This window comes from Populus alba, chromosome 11 (genome assembly GCF_005239225.2).
Source record: "Populus alba chromosome 11, ASM523922v2, whole genome shotgun sequence".
NCBI lineage: Eukaryota > Viridiplantae > Streptophyta > Magnoliopsida > Malpighiales > Salicaceae > Populus > Populus alba.
The window spans coordinates 20,393,115-20,412,828 of record NC_133294.1 but is presented as its reverse complement, the minus strand read 5'-3'; the positions used below and the strand labels follow the sequence as shown (position 1 = coordinate 20,412,828).

General features: G+C 32.5%; 3 protein-coding genes and 1 pseudogene across 3 annotated transcripts; 1 reads left to right on the top strand and 3 right to left on the bottom strand.

Annotated features, from left to right (window-relative positions):
* Positions 1 to 1,385: 1,385 nt before the first annotated feature.
* LOC118031593 (uncharacterized) lies at positions 1,386 to 2,099 on the top strand. Its single transcript, XM_035036054.2, has one exon. The coding sequence runs from the start codon at positions 1,488 to 1,490 to the stop codon at positions 1,845 to 1,847; it is 360 nt and encodes a 119-aa protein (XP_034891945.1). The 5' UTR covers positions 1,386 to 1,487; the 3' UTR covers positions 1,848 to 2,099.
* Positions 2,100 to 5,067: 2,968 nt separating this feature from the next.
* LOC118031494 (28 kDa ribonucleoprotein, chloroplastic-like) lies at positions 5,068 to 5,980 on the bottom strand (annotated as a pseudogene).
* A 2,570-nt stretch (positions 5,981 to 8,550) lies between these two features.
* LOC118031592 (blue copper protein) lies at positions 8,551 to 9,520 on the bottom strand. The gene is made up of 2 exons (XM_035036053.2): positions 9,225 to 9,520; positions 8,551 to 9,138 (listed from the first exon to the last, which is right to left on the bottom strand). The coding sequence occupies exons 1-2, from the start codon at positions 9,394 to 9,396 to the stop codon at positions 8,741 to 8,743; spliced, it is 570 nt and encodes a 189-aa protein (XP_034891944.2). The 5' UTR covers positions 9,397 to 9,520; the 3' UTR covers positions 8,551 to 8,740.
* Positions 9,521 to 18,355: 8,835 nt separating this feature from the next.
* On the bottom strand, positions 18,356 to 19,209 carry LOC118031591 (blue copper protein). The gene is made up of 2 exons (XM_035036051.2): positions 18,977 to 19,209; positions 18,356 to 18,890 (listed from the first exon to the last, which is right to left on the bottom strand). The coding sequence occupies exons 1-2, from the start codon at positions 19,146 to 19,148 to the stop codon at positions 18,493 to 18,495; spliced, it is 570 nt and encodes a 189-aa protein (XP_034891942.1). The 5' UTR covers positions 19,149 to 19,209; the 3' UTR covers positions 18,356 to 18,492.
* Positions 19,210 to 19,714: the final 505 nt, after the last annotated feature.

Below are 19,714 nucleotides of genomic sequence, written 5' to 3'. Positions count from 1 at the left end.
TAATTGGCAAGCAAATTGTCTCATGGCCAACCCATATTAATTGGAAAGAAACAATAATCCAAGTTGCAGTGGGGATGGCCAATTAACGCCGTGAATTGAACTTTTCTAGCCATCAACTGGGTTTTTTTTTTTTTCCTTTCCTGATATAGCCTCCAAGAGTAGTTGAAATTTTTTCTGCTGGAACTCGTCAATTCTCACATGAAATACGGGGCATTGGATGCCCTAATTGGACATTAATTCACGTTTTCTAGGATAAGAGGCGGCAATTTTTCTTTCTCTTTCTCGTTGTTTTTCCCCGGAGAACTCAATTTCCGTCCTTGTTTTCGAAGTGCTTGCGTTTTTTTCTTAGCAATCCCTCACCTCTCATTCTTTAAATCCAGCAATATCTTTCGATCATGGCTACCATACTTGTTGGTTCTCTACCTCCCTAAATACTCAGAAATTATCAAACAAAAAGATATTGCAATCACAAGAATTTCACAATCTAAACCTTATACTTAACTTAGTATTATAGTACTTATGAAATCCGATGCGATAAAAAATTTAGATCATTAGATAAACTACTAATTAATTTATTGTGTTTTTTTTAATTTTTTAATAAAAGATTAAAAGGATCAAGATTTTATTTTTTGAATATCTTATAGAGAGTTAATGAAGTTTAAATTAGATTAACAAAGTTTGTAGTTTAATACAAAATATAACTAAGATTCTACAAGTTAAATCCAGTCGAGTTAACCCTATAGTTTGGATACTTCAAATAAATAGCTTAAAATACTCCAAGGATGTAGAGAGAAAAAAAAAAGATAATAATTTCGCATAGAATCTCTCACACACGATAATCCATGAGCAGATTGATTATTTATTTATTTTCTACGGACAACTGGACTTGTGACCCTCTAACGACTAAAAAGAAGCTGCTGGGAATAGAGTAGAAAAATGAACCAGTAACGTGCTAATCATAACGGTTAGCAGAATTTTTGTTCATAATTAATTACAAGTGCATCGACCATTGGTTGGCCTGTTCTCCTCCTCCTTCTTCTTTCCTTTTACCAAATCAACAACCCATTCTATCTACTCCCCAGACCGAGCAAGTAAGACTCTCCACCATCTCCTCTCCCCAAGCTCGAAATCAACGCGTTTTTGAATCATGATCAAAACATTGGAACCACATCCGACGGCTCTCGTTATCCATTATAGCCACGCGTACCTCCTTGATCCTCTCCCAATTCCAAATAAACAATTTCCGCCTATCTAATTATAATAAACCAAACAGGTACTAAGCTGTAATTTCACATATTCAAAGGAAACAAACAGGAAACTGCCCTTGTCCCTTAAACCGACTAAAAACCTTAAACCTTTACCTTCCCTTTCTGTATAAATACTACACCATCTCTCTCTCTCTCTCATCAGTCCCTTTATCATCTCCTCTCTGTATATTTTCCTGTCTTCTCTCCTCTCCATCCTTTCCTTCACAACTTACAACAACAATGGCTTACAAAATCTGGGCGCCTTTGATGCTTCTGGCTCTCTTAGCCGGTTCAGCTTTGGCTCAGGCACCAGGACCTTCACCAGCTAAATCACCATCTCCTGCACCCGCTGTTCCTACAACTCCAACCCCCTCTCCAACCCAAGCTCCAACCCCTTCTCCACCAGTCCCTGCTCCATCCACTCCTCCTCCTTCATCTCCAGCCAGCTCACCACCTCCTGCCGGTTCCCCAGGCTCCTCCGCTTCCCCTCCATCTCCAAGCGCCGCTTCCCCTCCATCTCCAAGCGCCGCCGGCTTGAACAAAGCCACCGTGGCTGGTGCTTTGATTGGAGTCGCTGGTGTGTGGTCTTTGTTGCTGTAGATCTGATCATCGGATGTTGATTGTTACAATTATATTCATGTTTCACTTTAGTCGGGGATTATTATTGTTATTATTTCGAGTCGTTTTGTAATATTGTTTATGGACGGTGATGGTGACTCTTTTGTTTACTTGACGGTCGAGATTTGATTATTATTGGTGTTGTTATCATTGTTCTTTTTTATGATTAATTAATGATTGGTCATCATGTAATCAATCGTTTATCTTCAATAATTTCTTATTTATCTCCTCAAATATCTTGATGCTCTTTACTTAACTTGTAGTAATTGATTGCAATTAACTTGACCTGGATTTCAAAGGAGACCGATCCATCGATCGTTCATATCTTTTTATTTATTTATTTTTGATTTACATGGATGTTCGGGCCAGTTTGTGACCACGACTAATTTCACGGCTCACTAAATATCTTGCAAACCATATAAGACATCACGAAGATGATAGATATGCACGGTAAAGTTTGATCCCAGAATACAGAGAAAAAAAATAAATCCCTTCAGCTATTGGTCAATACCTTAAGTGCATTTTTCTTGGTGGGAGAGAGTGTGGGAGGGAGAGTGATGGTGTTTTTATTGTTTAATTTTTCATGCTTAGATGATAGCAGAAAAGTTGGAAAAAAGTAAAATAGGGTTTCACGTTAGGCCTGTCATGCACGTGGCAACAGCTGTAAATTGAAATCTTAGGGTTTTTTAAATAAGCCCATGTGGTTTGTCACCTGACACGCGAGGGAGACCAGCTGCAACAGCACTGACCTGTTATTTTATTTTGAGTTTGATTTTAAATATATTAAAATGATATTTTTTTAATTTTTAAAAATTATTTTTAATATTAACATAATAAAATAATTTTAAATTTTAAATTAAAAAAATAAAAAATTTTAATTTTTTTTAAAAATATTTTTATGGGTTTTCTTCCAGCAATGCTGACCAAATTTGAGGGTTGGGGTGGTCATGTGAAAAAAAAAAAAACACAAGAAGAAGATTGCAAACTCTTGGTCCCAGAGGACTTCGAGCAACTTGTGAAAAATGATGTGTGTGTATAATTCAACAGCAACTTGTGCTACTTTCTTTCCCTGATCAGTTGTCAATTTAAGGAAGTTTGTGCACAGTTCTCTATCACAAAGAGAGGAGATTCGAGTACAATGTGTCCCCACGACATGTAAGCTTTTCTCAAAAGTGGATTTAGGCCAGGTGACATGTGGAACCGCATCGCAAGTCAAGTCTTTTCAGTGGCTATGTGCCTGTTTGTTAATGAGATTCAACCTGTTTTTTAAAAAATTTTAATTTTTTTTTTAAAATTAAGTGTGATTTGTATTTTTTGGATCGTTTTGATGTGTTGATATCAAAAATAATTTTTAAAAAATAAAAAAAAAAACATTATTGGCATGCTTTTCGACACGAAAAGCTATTTAAAAAGCAACTGCTACTACACTCCCAAACACCCTCATAAAATATGATCCTGGTTTTAATACCTAGACTCAACAGCTAGGTGCATTAATAAAGCAACTTTATTATCTCATAAAAGAATTTCGTTATGACCAAGGTAGTGTTTGCAATGCTGTCTGAAAATATTTTTATAAAAATTTAAATTTTATTTAAAATTAATATATTTTTGATATTTTTAAATTATTTTGATGTATTAATATCAAAAATAATTTTTTAAAATAAAAAATTATTTTAATACATTTTAAAATGAAAAACATTTTAAAAAGCAACCGCTACCATATTCCCAAACATTTTTTAAAAGCTTGAATGCTTTTCTTTTTTTTTCAACTCTTTTTGTCACAATATATGATACTAAAATCCTAATATATGCCTAATCATAAACTAATATAAGATTAATCCTAATAAATGCTTGATTCTAAATTTGCACAATTTTTGTTTTGGTTCTAAAATTTAATTTTATCAAATTTTAGTCTCTAAACAACAAAAATTGAGAGTGGCTCTGGAAAATGATAATAGAAAAAAAGTATATGGTTGTTCTAATTTCACCATCCAAAATGATCAAGTTTAATGTTAAAATATTCTATTGAACGAGATGTGTTTGATGGTGGTTAGGTTTTCATGTTACTGAGGGGCTTGGAAAGATTTATGGTCTCGGTTTGATTTTTAGTTTTTACTGATTTTTCGCTATTTTAAGAACACAAACTAGTTTATTGATTTTTTTTTTTTTGGTGTTTCTATAGTGTTTTTAGGAGAAAAATTCGACTATAGACACCGTGACACCTCAAAAAATTAGTCTATATTTAGGTATGGATTTGCAATATGAACTATAGGTGTCATGACACCTCCAATATCAGCACCACTAATAAATTCTAGGCACTTGCCCTTTCATTTCACTAAAGAGACAAGCTTTTTCTTCCTGCATTAAATACATCTAATACGAAGCCTATTAACAAAATCTTTGAAGTTGAAATATTTTTAAATAAAATAAAAATAAATATTGAATCCACAGACTATCAAATATAAAAAACAAAAGAAATATATGATATATGAGTTAGACCATGTTGATCAAATTTAAAAAAATTCAATCCGTAATATCAATCTTTTAAGTTTTTTAACTCATTATCATCAATGATATTAATATTACCTAATTTGATTGGTTGAATAAGATCAATTAATACAAATACCACAAGAGAAAGTTTTTTTAACAGCCCTGCTTTAAATGCCCAATCACTTTGCAAGTATGAGCAGTCTTTCTCAAAAGAATCACTAGGATAGATTAAAAACTTCCCTGCGACTGTTATTCATTTTGTTCCACACAGAATTTGCATGCAATGGAATCTTACATGCAGACCCAGGAGACAGTTGGATGCTATAAGATGTGGGACATGAAGCGTCTGCTGTCCAAATATGCTAATAGCCCTAAGAAGAGGCAAGACTAGTAACATCTCACCTCCAAGCAGCCTATGTCATTCTGCAAAATCTTTGAGTTCTCCTTGTGGCTATTTTGCAAAAAGATAGATCCCCGATCATATACTCCCCCACCTCCAAGCTCACGCGATGAGATCTGTTGTAGCATACACAACATCTATTCCATAAAAAAAAGAAAGAGCAGGCATCCAACCTGCAGTATTACTTGACAATAGAACAGAGCACGCCATTAGAGAAAGCATGCCGAAGAAATCATATAATTGCTTTATGGTCTTCAGGACCAAATTTAAGAAGTTTTACCCAAAAAGATGAAGCGAAGCACATTAAACAACTCACCCGAAGTCATTGGCTGTATGTGCTTGCACCTTGTCAGATTCCAACTCACCCGAAGTACCATCAGATTGTGAACCATCTTCTTTTCGATGTTTCACAAACTGTCTACTGCAATAAATACAGAAGGAAGTACATTTATCAGAATTCTTTGAGACAGAAACACTGTAACATAATCATAATTCTGCCCTACCTTTGCAGAGAAAGTAGAAAGGGCCTCTTCAGCTTCTTTTCTAGTTTTGAATGCAACAAGTCCGTAGCCGGTGGACCTCCAAGGATTATCCTGAAATATAACTTCAGCAGAAACAACATCAGCACCTTCTGCAATAAAGAACTCCTTAAGATCTTTTGACTTTGCTTCAAATGGCAAATTCGCTACGAACAAGTTGAATGTTGGCCCTGGCATGAGTGGCGGAGGTGGTGAAGGTTTTTTCTTTTTTGTTGTGCATAATTCATCCTCAAAGCACGGCCCTCAAATTCCTAAAAGGCATTTGTAAGAAGACTAAATGTTTTTTAGTTCGTAAAAGAAAAGGGCAACACAAACACTAATGCACGTTAAGATATGAACGAAATCAACGAAAAAGAAAAGAAAAACAAATTAAGTCCAGAGATTTTATGATTCTTCTTAATAGGTTTTCGAAGAGCAAAAGACTAGCTTAAAGTGGATTAGGGTACATATCCAAGAACCATATTAAAATCGGTTAATACTTGATAATTATAAGTCTCAGTCTGATTTATCTCTCCTCTCTATCCAATAAGGTATGCATTACCACAAGGATTCCGTATTCCGAAGAAGGGAAGAATCGAAGATGACGTGCTTACATAAGATTCGAGATTATTAAGAGCAGCATCTGCCTCTTCAGGGGAGCCCATTGTGACAAACGCCAAGCCCCTGTTTCTGGTTTTGCTGTGCATTAGCAAAAATAAGTAGGTTTAAATTACTATTCACCAATATTCATAATATTATTCATTGTAATAATATAATGATAAAATTGCTCATCAGCAATAAAACTTTTAAAATAAATACCAGAAAAGAGATAAGGTGATCTTTATACAATGACATAAATTATCTTTTACAATTTATAAAAGATTAGATTAGTAGTCATCTAGTTTTTTTTATTGCATAATAAAATTATTAATTTAACCCTGGAAAAAAAATTATAATGCCTTTTACTTAGGGGTGTTGTGGTCTTTTCAATTTTGTTTAAATAATGTAATTAATTTGATATCTGTAAAGACAAAATTAACTCTCCTGCAATGACTTTTTTTTAATCATTTCTTTCTTCGTTTTCTTCTTCTCATTAAACTCAACATCAACCCCTTTAAAATTTCGGACCACCCATTCAATTTCCTTTTCTTTTACATTTAGCTCATGTTTTTATTATTATTATTATTATTTTATTTTAAATAAGTTAAAAATTACAAATATTTTTTAATTTCACCCCCTTTTATTTTTTAATATTTCAAATTTGATTCTTCTTCTTTTAATTGCTATTTATTTCGTTTGAGATTTTTTTTTTTGTATAATTTTACACTTCATGGATTTTTTCTTTCAAAATCGATCCTCATTCTTTTTATTGCTATATTTTTTTACTTTAACAAGTTTTTTAAATTAATATTTTTTGATGATTGAGAATTAAGCTTTTTTATTGGATCCGAGTCTAGGATTTTATAGGTTTTGAGTTTTAAAAATTACATCAGGATTAAAAGTTTTTTCTGAGTTTGCTTGGTTTTTCTTATTCTTTTTTAAAGTTGTTGTTTTATCCCTTTTTTTAAGAGTTTTGATTTATTATTTTTTATGATTTTTCTTATATGTGATTAATCTCGAATTTATGATTAGAGTCATTAGTGTTAAAGGTTAATACAAGTTGATTTTTTTGGTCCTTTTTAAAATTAATTTATTTTAATTTTATTCTTCGACATTTGATTTATTGAAAAACTGGTCTTTCTACTTTTTTTCCTTTTATTTTTTATTGAGTTATCCCAATCTTGTGGGTTAACCAATATTGACTCAAAAACTTTTCTCATTGCTATAGGGTTAGTCTTGAGTTTATGGTCAAAATCACTAGTTTCAATAGTTAATGCAAGTTAATTTTTTTTTTTTTTTTTTAAATTAATTCATTTTAATTTCATCATTTAATATTTAATTTATTTGAAATTGGTCTTTCATATTTTTTCTTTCTTTCTTTTCTATTGGTTATCTTGATCTTGTGACAATGATCATGAAGTTTGTAGGTTAACCTGAGTTATCTCGGTTTTTTGTTGTATATTCTCATTTGATTTATTAGGAATTAGTTTTGAACTTTTTTTATTTGTTTTTTTTCTATAAAATTATTTCAATTTTATGCATATGGTCATGAAATTTATAAGTTAACTCGGTTTAACTAGGTGTAACCCTTTAATATTAGGTTGCTTGATAATCTAAGTGAGGTCATGTTGTGTTTTTTTTTTTTCAATTTATTTGTTGTTATTTTATTTCTTTTCTTTAATTATATTATTGAAATTTTCATTCGAACCAATAATCAGGTCTATGATTTAATTTTTTTTTCCTTATCATTGTATTTTAACGTTGAAATTTTTTTTTATCAGACCACTAATCTAGTTGAAAGCTATACAAAGAAAACGAAAAAAGAAAAAACGTACATCACTAAAACACCCAGTAACATATAGGTAAATTGAAATGAATTCAAGAAACAGATATACGAACCTCAATCTACAACTGTCCCAAACTTCTCAATTCACCATGATTAATTGAGTTAACAGAATTTTATAATTTAGGGACCAAATCCAAACATTCAAGGAATGGGAAGGGCCACAAAAAGACAAAGACAACCCAAGTTTCCAAATTTTAAGAATTAGCTACGGAAAAAACAACGTTTATTCGTTAATCGCGTGCGGCTTGGTTTGTTTTGTTTGTATTTTATTGTCCTTTACTATATAGGAAAAAACTATTACGTTAGTAATTATTTTTCTATTTCTGTCTTTTCTAATTAGTTTAGTTTGACTTTCAAGTTTACATGATTATTAAATTTAATATTTTTTTTAATCGAGAAACATTATTATTGTAATTTCTGACCTACCTCAACACATAATCTCAATCTTTGTACAAACTTCTTTCAAGCTTTCTCATGTATGTTTTTTTTTCTTACATTTTACTGTCTTTATAGCCATTTGTTCAATTAGACCTCATGGTTTATTATTTGAAATGATTTTAGAGTTTAACAATAACACTTGACAGTTGACATAAATAATGTTGGTTTGGGAATATGATTGATAACTGATTCATGCTCATGTGAGCATATTTATTAACTTAATTAAGTATTACTCTTCTCTAAATTAATTAACTTAATTATATATAAAAAAGTAATTTTACCTAATTTGCTAAGAGACTAATGATCTAATTACTACCATCCGCAATCGAAGGAGAGGGATGGAGGGGAAGCGAAGGGATTAAAGCACCGGAATAGAATTTTTAGGGGTACACATGAGGGAAAAAGTGGTACTTAATTATGAACCATGATCACATACTTAATCTATAATCTCATATTAGTAATTACTACTCATTCGTAACGATAAACAGTAATAATCATGAATACAAGCAGAACTTGAGGAAAAGCAACACCCAAAAAAAACAAAGAGGGATCTAGCAGAGCACTGCCTCTATCCTGGCGCAATTCATGAGAAAACCATCACAAAAACGGCAACACAAGTACCGGCTAAAGCCACAAATGGGGAAATATTGATCCCTAAGGATGAATCGGGTACGCTGTTGGATGAAGGCTTGTAATTGGTGACGTTACTACCGGCCGGAGAAGTGGTAGTGCCATCAGAAGATGGAGTTCCTGAGGAGGAGGGACTTGTGCTCGATCCTGCTGCTGCAACAGTGACTGAAACCTTCATGCCACTCCCACAGTGGCCAGGAACACCACAAATGAAATAATGGGTTCCGGCAGTCTTGAGGGCTATTGTGGTAGCACCACTGCTATCTGAAGTGATTGAATTGCCTGTAGTGCATGTGCTGTAGTCACTGGCTCTCACTTCATCCACCGTGTGGCCTCCTCCGTAGTTAAACACTAGATTATATATTTAAACAGAAACCTGATTAGTAAATCAAGTACTAATCTTGATCAGTAACGTGTACTGAGAGAAAGGGACTCACCAAGGCTGTCGCCAACTGAAAAGGTCTTGCCACTAGTCCAGGTGCTATAATCCATACCAATTGCCCAGCCTGAAGTATCTCCTACAGTGTAATCTTTAGCCAAAATGGGCACCACCGTGCACAAGACTACCAGGATTGCACATGGAACTGATCTTGAAATCAAACCGGCCATTTTCCGGGAGAAGAGAAGAGAAGAGAAGAAGGTATTTGGGTTGCTTTTAGGATAGTCGTTGGGGGTGTTATATAGTGGAATGAGTGAATATGGAGTGAGTAGAATTAGCTCCACTAAGGGACTAATTTCATGAAGATGACTTAACCCATACTCCATACCTAATGCAAGGGAAAGTGGGTTCACTTGAAGATGGTTGGTGGGGAAAGATGCATCGTTTTTATGTGACCGTAACTAAGGAGTGACCAGAGTTCTTCAACGTCATAATCCTTTCATCTTCTTATGAGCCGAATGAATTAAATTCCATAATCAAGTAGACAGCAACATGTGACTGAACATCATGGAACGCTTAAAGCCTACGTCTACAAGTTCAAACAAAATAAAAGATGAGATGATAGCTTACAGGGAATTATGGTCTTATTTTCAAAGTCTGACGCTCCTAATGGACAAGGCGCTTTTGGTATCCTATGCATCAGATCCTTATTTAAAAAAAGGCCATTTTGTTTTATTATTTTCGGATGAATTTCTCAGAGATGATACAGGAATAATAAGAGAATGTTCGGACATAATACATTCAGACCCTCCAACTAACATACTATTTTCAATTAGTCCCTCCATTGTTTACATTGAGCCGATGAAAAGGCCTACTTTGAACCCAAACTTCTTCTAGCGGACGAGGATTGTAGATTAAACATATATGATAATAGTTGGAGGGTTCAACTGTAATTTTTCCAAAAATGGTAACCCCCTTCTATGCGCTCCTTGTCCGAAGTCCAAAGCCATGAACTAAGAAGGCATTCCTTCCCTAGCAACAAAAGCCCCCTCCATTCCCACAATTATGATGCAGACATGGCTCTTGAATTGATCGATGAAAAATACTTGTTAACTACATGCCCATCAAAATTAAGTTTACAAAAAGCGTAATTCTTTGTTAAAATCGTTTATTAATCATTCTTGGATAGCTACCCATCCTACAATTTTAGTTTTTAAGTTGAATGTAAATTGTTTAACATGGCTGTGCATTTTAGTGAAAGTTTCTTGAGAATTAAGAAAAGCAGCCAAATCTCTTACTAGTAAATTGATATTACCCCAGTTTGTCTTAAACAGCATCATTTGTCTTCGTCGATATTGCTTTTCTGGTAAGAATGTACTGAAACTTTTTTCATGTAAATTCCATCATTTATATAATTATATCTTCTGAACATATCATGGGGAAAAACCACCCAGGATCAGCCTGACAGCGATGATTCTTTCACAGGTAATCTTAAGGAGAACGGGCACTTTCTTAAAATCTTCACTGAAAAATCGACACTTGTTTATCTGCATATTATTTGAAGCCATGATCAGAAGACAGCGACGATTCATTCACAGGTAATGTACGTATATTATTTTAGCATTAACTCTTGTTGTCATGTCCATGTTTAGATAAGAACCGAGCACCTAACATGTGCTTAAAAGTCACCATTGATATGATTATCACAAAGGTATTTAGACTATCGCATGATTACCCAAAACGAAACAACCCCACCTGGCACCCTGTGCAACCAAGCTCAAGAAAAAGGCATGGTGTACTTTTAGAAGTGGTGGTTCGGTAAGGGTGGCTCCGGGTTTGGTTGGGCTGTTAGGGTTCATTCAAGTTCTCACCAACTGCTCATGTGTGTGTTGTTTCCACATGAGAGCCATTACCATCTACGCTCTGGTTGCCCTCCCTCCTAAAGTGCACTTGTCCCTTTTCTTCTTCTAGCTCAACCCGTTACCCACCCCACTCCTTTTTTTGCACGATTTATCCGCTCTCTCTGTCTTTTCGCATTTAGCGCATTCTCATTCCAGCTTTTGCATCTTGGTGCACGAAGACGCGTACTTTTTCTCTTCTCTCGATTCAAACTTGGATGACTACAGGAAACAAATCCACTTACTACTTGAACTAACACATAAAGGTTAATCTCACCTCTTTATAACACCAGTCCCACATTTTCCATCATCAAACATTTTGTTTCTTGATTGATTTCATTTTACCTTTGCAATGAATGATCCCATTTATGGGAACGCAAAATGCCCTATTTTACATCCAGACTGAACAGCTAAGGTAAGCATAAAGATCTAAGGACCTGAGGATTCTCACCTTTTAATCGCGACACCAAACACATATCAGGTTAGACTTCGATTACGTTGATAGAATTCGAAATTCCTAATCAATTCAATTTATCACATATTAATCAATTCAATGTTTTTCTAATCCCAGTGACAAGGTATTCATAACAAGGTGATGATATACTTGGATTTGGTTCAAGTGTATAATTATATCCGATCTAACTTTTGATATTTATAAATTGTAAATCTAATCCATTCAGTTTATTAAGAATCGAGCGGATTACATATATCGGTTTGAGCTAAATTTTTTGTGGAGATTACATATATTTATGGTTTTGGCTTATATTACTAATTTTCATATGTTTGTATTTAGAGACAAGTTTACAACATGGATTGTAGGTGCCATGACACCCTAAATATTAGGTCTAATCTTCAAACCTTGCATTGCCATTAAATTCTAGTCATATCCCTTGCCTTTCCACTAAAGAAACAAACTCTTTTTTGTTACATTAAAGAAACTTAATAGATTACTAGAAAATTAGCAAATAATAACGAAAACACTATTGGAAAATATTTCATCGTTACTCTCTCATATAAATAGCAATGGAAAATTTTTGTTGGTAATTATGGACCAAAATTATGATGAAATTTGTCTTGTCGATAATTTATGACAAAATAGAGAAAATAAAAAAAAAAAATTGTTTGCACTTCTATCAGAAATTTAACATGTAAGTATTTTTTTGATGAAATTGCCGATGGAAGAAATAAAACTTGACAATCCTCTTTTCCCTCCTTTTGCTCTTCTTCTTCTTCCTACCTAATAAAACAACAGCCCCCTCCACTTATTTTCTTATAATTAAATCCAGCCATCAACCTAAAAAACCTAGCTACCGCAAACTGCCAACATCGATCTAAATCTATCAATAGTATTACCATTTCTTTTTTAGTTCAATATATTGTGAAGCTCTGCTACATTAAGTAAGCAAACTCATCTATTTTTGTTGTAACCTATTTATGTTTTAGGTTAATTTATTAGAATTTTTTAATACTATTTGTAGCTTGCTTTGTATATTTAAGAGTTTTACCTTCTATTTTTTTCAAAGAAAACTTTGTTGTATTAATGTATGATTTATGTGTTAGAGGTTGTTTGAGATATGGGGAAAATTGAATTCATTTCTCATTTGATGAAATTGAGTTTGATTTTGTAACTTAGGTGTATTATTATAATTGAAGAAATAATGGGTTATTTAATACTTGTCAATTATATTTTATTAATTTTATTGTCAAGTTGAAAATTTGAGAAAATTAATTTTTGAGGAAATTGATAATAATTAAAAAGTATTAATTTATGTTGAATGAGTTTGAATTCAACAAACTTATGATTAAGATATGATGTTGGTACTTTATAATGCATTAGATGAAAGGAGGATTATGATATAAAAGGTGTTTAATTGATATATATGTGTGTGTGTGTGTGTGTGTTATACCATGTAATAAAACTGAAATTGTGTAAGATATTTGTTAATACTTTATAACACATTATATTTATATTTGTTGTATATTTTTGAAGATGTGTTCATTAATTGTAACAACTAAACAATAAATATAATATCATTTTTTTTAAATAGTGTAAAATGTATACTAGCAACAACGAAGGCAACATCAAATCTGTTAGTAGTTCAAGGCTTGTTGGTACTTTATAATGCATCGTATTTTATATTTTTTTTGTTATGGTCGTGGATTTAATGTGAGCAATTATTGAATTGAATATGATCTATAAAAATTAAGCAAAAAATTGTTATTTTTTATGGAATTGGATATGAAATTGTCATTTTCATTGGAAAATTACATAAGGTTTTGGGTGTTCTAAAAGAATCAAGAAAGGAATATTTCATTAAAAATTAAGATTCTTATTTTTAATAGAATCAATGATGAACTTGTCATTTTCATCGAAAAAGTTACAGAAGGTTCTAAATATTTAGATGAAACTAATGATAGAATAGTCTTTAAAAAATTATCAATTTTTATTTATGAAAGAATCGATGATAGAATAAAAACTATATAAAAAAAGTTTGCCGGTATTGGTATCATGTCTAAATCACTAACAAAATTTCCATCAGTGATGTTTAAATAATTAAAACATGTCAACTCCTATTTTCCCTCTTTTTTTTTTTTTTATCTTCTTCAAATTTCAAATACCTTCTCTCTCGCCATCTCTCTTCTCTCTTGCCATCAAACATTAGCTCTCTTTTTCCTCACTAGCCGACCAACATATCTCTCTTGTTAACTAGCAGTGCATCCTCTCTCTCTCTCTCTCTCCCTCCCTCTTAACTAGTCTGCCCTCCCTCCTCTTTTCTTTCTCTCTAAGTCTTAACATTCAAATAATAGTCATAAACTACTCTAAATTGTTAGGGTTAGTCTTAATAATATAATATTTTTGGATTGATTTTTTTGTAATTGTATGTTTTAAAAACAATTAGGTTTAGGTCAAATTAAAGATAGTAATTTGATGTTTGTTTTTTTTTTTATCGTTTGATGATATAGTTATGAAATTGATTGGTTATGAGTCTTGATTCTTTTAAGGGATTGGTCTTCTATTTGATCTTGTGGATTTGTCAAGCTTAGGCAATCCATGTACGTTGGGCTTTCATTCCCCATTGGTTATAGCATTGCATTTGAGATATGAGCATTTTGCTTTAGCTAATTAAGGTTTTTTTTATCTTTTTTTTAATGGTTAGGGATTTTAACCCCAAATAAGATTAGTTAGATTAGGAGGAATGTGTTAGTTAATTTGTTTTAGTAGATTTGCAATGTGTTATCAAGCCAATTCTACTAAATATTTAGAATTGGAATTGGATATCCTTATTTGATGAATTTATGAATTTCATAGTTACATAAAGATACATTTAATAATTGTTTATGTGGTAATAGATATGTAAACTTGTTAACTATAACATCAATAAATTTACCAATAATATAATTAATTCATATCTTTTATAATATGATGATGGTGTAAGACCCAAATCAATATAAAAAAATAAAGAATTAAAAAATATTTAACAAGAAATGTAATGGTTTATCTTTGTGTTTAAAGGTTTGAAATAAAAGAATATAGCTAGTTCTAATTATTTGACATTGTATCATTTCATTGTTGAATATTTTTTGTTGGGTGTATGAAAAGGTTACAATCACCCTTTTCTTATGAAAAAAAACACCTAGATAAAGACAAATAGTCCAATAAGAGAAAAGAAATTGAAATATAGGTGCAAACAAGACCCTGTTACTTTATCTTGTACTTGTAAATGCTTGACCAAAATGTGATGTGGCTTTGCAATATAGGTTTATAGGTGTTTATAGTATGTGGGGATTGTATATTATTTTTTATCTAAACCTAATGGATTATGGGTTTCGAGCTTGTAGAATGAATGTAGTTTGGGTTATTGTTGTGCTTGTATGTATTAATGTAAGATAAAATCTTGGGTAGGATTCTTGTGCATGAAATTCTATCAAAATTTTGTTAAATCATTTATCAACTTAATGTAAAATTATTAGAATTAGTATATTGATGAATATTTTGATTTTTGTTAATTATTTCCTTATAGATACCATGTTTCAAAGGAGAAAAAAGTTCCAAGTCTAATAAGAGCATTGCTACTTCATCAAGTATTAGTGTTGGTGATCATAAATATGCCATTAATTTAGATTTCAATCATGGAAAGGCACTTAAAAAGGAACATTATGCAGATGTTATCAATCAAAGTTCTTTTAATATGGGCAGAAGAGCTAGAATCCCTTAGAAAATAGAATAATATACAAGAAAATCTATGGTAGAATGGAAGGTTGACCATTTTACATAAGTCATGTCTTTTCTTACTTACAAACTTATTTATTTGTATTAGGTTATTTTAAGTTTTACATTAAATAAAAATGACTTTCATGAATCAATTTTAAGATTTACCAATATTAAAGCTTTCCATTTAATAACAAGTATGATAAAATCATCGTTCAAAGAACAATTGTTTCAATAAAGTTAACTTTAAGATCATCCTGAATGGATGAATGTAGTAGATGTATGGTAGGAAAAATTTAAGGTTGGATAAATAATTTATATTTTTTTATATAGGTTTCCCACAATTTTGAAAACTATTCAATGTTTGAATTGAATTTTAAGAAAAAGTTTTACTAAGACATAAAAATGAGTTAGTGGTCAGAAAAATACAGGAAAATCATAATGCAATTAGTAATTATCAAGCAATAAAGATGTTATATTATTGTAAATTTATAATTTTTTATTCTATTACATAGTTTTTGTACTAAGTTGTGCGGTTTGAGGTATGATGCCCCAAAAATCTACAATGAACAAAGATGACTTTAATGACATAGTGTTGTGGAAAAATTATCAACTAAAACACATCATAGAGAATAATTGGGAAAAGTTTCAAGAATTTATTGATATCAAATGAATTTAAAATGCGTTTATGATCCGATTCCAAAACATAAATGAAGAAAATCATAGTTTGGTGAGTAAGCACACTGAGAGAGCACTTCTCTTTGTGAACCATACAAGGCGTTTTGATAAGAGCTTGTTGTTGCATATTTATTTATTTTAATTTAGTCTTTATTTTTAGATTTTTTTTATAATATTTATTTTGTATCAAAAAATAGCTTGAGCATAAATCAACTCCAATAAAGTTATATAAGAAAATTATATAAGAAAAGTGGATAGAAAAAAAGAAGTGAAAACATTTTTTCGAGCTAAATAACTCGTTGTAAGTTTTTTAATAATTATTTTAATTAAAATTATATTTATTTGTATTATTAATATGAATTTTAGATTTTAGATTTTGTTTTGTTTTGTAGGAGACATGTAACGCAGAAATGATTGTAAAAAAAAAAAAAAAAAAATTTACATCCATCTTTTTTATTATCCTTAATTGTGGTTGGAGATTGGCCCGAGATAAAGATATAAGGTTGGGTCATATGGTTTCAACAGTAAACACACAACATTTCAGTACAAGGCAAATAGATAGATTAATTGGACAACATTGTTCAGTTTTATTTATTTAACCTTGAGCCTTTTGGCCCATTAAGTAGCTAGCCTACTTTGATTTAATGTATTTAATTTGTTCTCTTCTCGTTGCTCAGAAAAGGAGACTGATGGTTAATCAGGTCGGTCCACCCTCTGCCCGTTATTTATTAGGCTTCTCTTCTTTGTTTGCCTTTTTTAGGAAAACTACATGTCGTTCTTTGCTTTTTAGAATCCAACAGCGATTTCTTCATGTACATGAAATCAAACTTCAAAGTCAAACGACATCTGGTTTTGGCTGGAACTGTGGAACAAATTACCTGTCTCCATGAATGATACCACAGCATCCCCAGTCCTATGAGTGCCTCCGAAGAGCTGGCCTTCGTGGAGCAAAGGAATCCTCCCAGCGTGTCCTATTATTGTCTTTGAGAACATTTTGCTTGAGAAGATTGAGAGTCAGATTTTCAATTTTTATCCAATTTCATATTCAATATAACCAGAACTTATGATCATGGAGAGTTTTTGGACAGGATGTAGAAGCATCACGTCTTTAAAAACTATACAACACTTCAATTTGTAAAATTAGTTTTCAGTTTCATTAAATGCAGACCCAATTATGACTGAGGCAGGTTATTCTCTGCGACTGGGCGTAAAGAAAGCAGAAGCTCAAACTGGCTCTCTAATTTAATTATGCCGTAGCTTGGTGTTGACATCAAAATAGATATCTTTCAATTGACCATGATTAACTGAGTTAAATTACAAGAATTTTATTATTTAGGGACCAAATCCAAACATTCAAGGAATTAGAAGGACCAAAAAGACAATCCAAGTTTCCAAATTTGAAGAATTAGGTACGGACACAACAATGTTAAGTGTGTGTTTGGATTGGAGGTAGTTGGTGCTTTTTTTTTTTTTAATAAAAAAACATGTTTTTTTTTAATTTTTGGAGATGTGGTCTGTGCTTAAAGGATGTTGTGTCTTTAAAAAAAAAACCATCATATCTCTTGGCCTAAATACATTTGATTCATTATTCTCCTGTGGCTTGGTTTATTTTATTTTTTTATATGGGAAAAAACTATCATTTTAGTAATTATATTACTATTACTATTTCTTCTAATTAGTTTAGTTGATTATTAAATTTAATATTTTTTTTTTTATAGAGAGAGAGAATCATTAACTTAGTTATAGCATTTATTATTAAAGAGACAAAATCTGATCTTCAAAGTTGCATGCATCAATGTTCGAAAGAATGGTGGAAGGGAGATCAAGAAAAAAAACCTATGTGCTTTCCTTTCAGTCAAGCACAGAGGTGGGTTAGCCATTAGAATTTGGGTTAAATTGTAAGAATTTTATTATTTAGGGATGAAAGGGTGTCCTTCTCCGTTGGTCGCTTGTTCCCGCGGGCTTTGCCGCGTTTTATACAAAGAAAAAAAGAAAGGAAAAATACATTGGAAAGGTTTGCAGTTAATTTGGAAAATCAGGCGTCGATGGTAAAGGATTCCGACTCACTTTCTAATTTTACCAGCTCGGAGGTGAACATCATATATCAAAATGGGTCACCATACTATTCAGTTTTAACCATTTTTTTTTTTAACATTAATGAGTTTTGGTATTTTACAATTAAATATCACTCTTCTCTATATTAATCGACTTAATTATTAGAAAAAGAAGTAATTTTACCTAATCCTAAGAGATTAATGATCGAATTACCATCCGCATTCAAATGAGAGGGATGGGGGAAAGCAAAGGGATTAAACTGAACCTCTGCTGGCAGAAACGAAATAGAATTTTGAGGGGTACAAATGAGGAAAAAAAAGAGAAACTTAATTATGAACCAAGATCACATACTTAATCTATAATCTCGTATTACTATTCGTTCGTAAAGATAAACAGTAATAATCATGAATACAAGCAGAACTTCAGGAAAACCAACAACCAAAAAAAAGAGGGATCTAGCAGAGCACTGCCTCTATCCTGGCAATTCATGAGAAAACCATCACAAAAACGGCAACACAAGTACCGGCTATAGCCACAAATGGGGAAATATTGATCCCTAAGGATGAATCGGGTACGCTGTTGGATGAAGGCTTGTAATTGGTGACGTTACTACCGGCCGGAGAAGTGGTAGTGCCGCTAGAAGATGGAGTTCCTGAGGAGGAGGGACTTGTGCTCGATCCTGCTGCTGCAACAGTGACTGAAACCTTCATGCCACTCCCACAGTGGCCAGGAACACCACAAATGAAATAATGGGTTCCGGCAGTCTTGAGGGCTATTGTGGTAGCACCACTGCTATCTGAAGTGATTGCATTGCCTGTAGTGCATGTGCTGTAGTCACTGGCTCTCACTTCATCCACCGTGTGGCCTCCTCCGTAGTTAAACACTAGATTATATATTTAAACAGAAACCTGATTAGTAAATCAAGTACTAATCTTGATCAGTAACGTGTACTGAGAGAAAGGGACTCACCAAGGCTGTCGCCAACTGAAAAGGTCTTGCCACTAGTCCAGGTGCTATAATCCATACCAATTGCCCAGCCTGAAGTATCTCCTACAGTGTAATCTTTAGCCAAAATGGGCACCACCGTGCACAAGACTACCAGGATTGCACAAGGAGCTGATCTTGAAATCAAACCGGCCATTTTCCGGGAGAAAAGAAGAGAAGAGAAGAAGGTATTTGGGTTGCTTTTAGGATAGTCGTTGGGGTGTTATATAGTGGAATGAGTAGATATGGAGGGAGTAGAATTAGCTCCACATGATTCCACAAAACTATTAGAATGTGAAAGGGACTAATTTCATGAAGATGACTTAATCCATACTCCATACCTAATGCAAGGGAAAAGTGGGTCCGATTTTCTTCTGCTTCTCTTGAACATTGTTAGGAAAAGATGCATCATTTTTATGTGATTCGTCACTAAGGAATGACCAGAGTTCTTCAACATGTGACTGAACATCATAGAACACTTAAAGCCTACGTCTACAAGTTCAAAGAAATTAAAGATGAGATGATAACTTACAGGGAAAGTGGTCTTATTTTCAAAGTCTGATGCTCCTAATGGACAAGGCGCTTTTGGTATCCTATGCATCAGCTTTTTACATAAATAAAGCCATTTTGTTTTATTATTTTCGGATGAATTTCTCAGAGATGATACAGGAATAAGAGAATGTTTGGACATAATACATTCAGACCCTCCAACTAACGTACTAT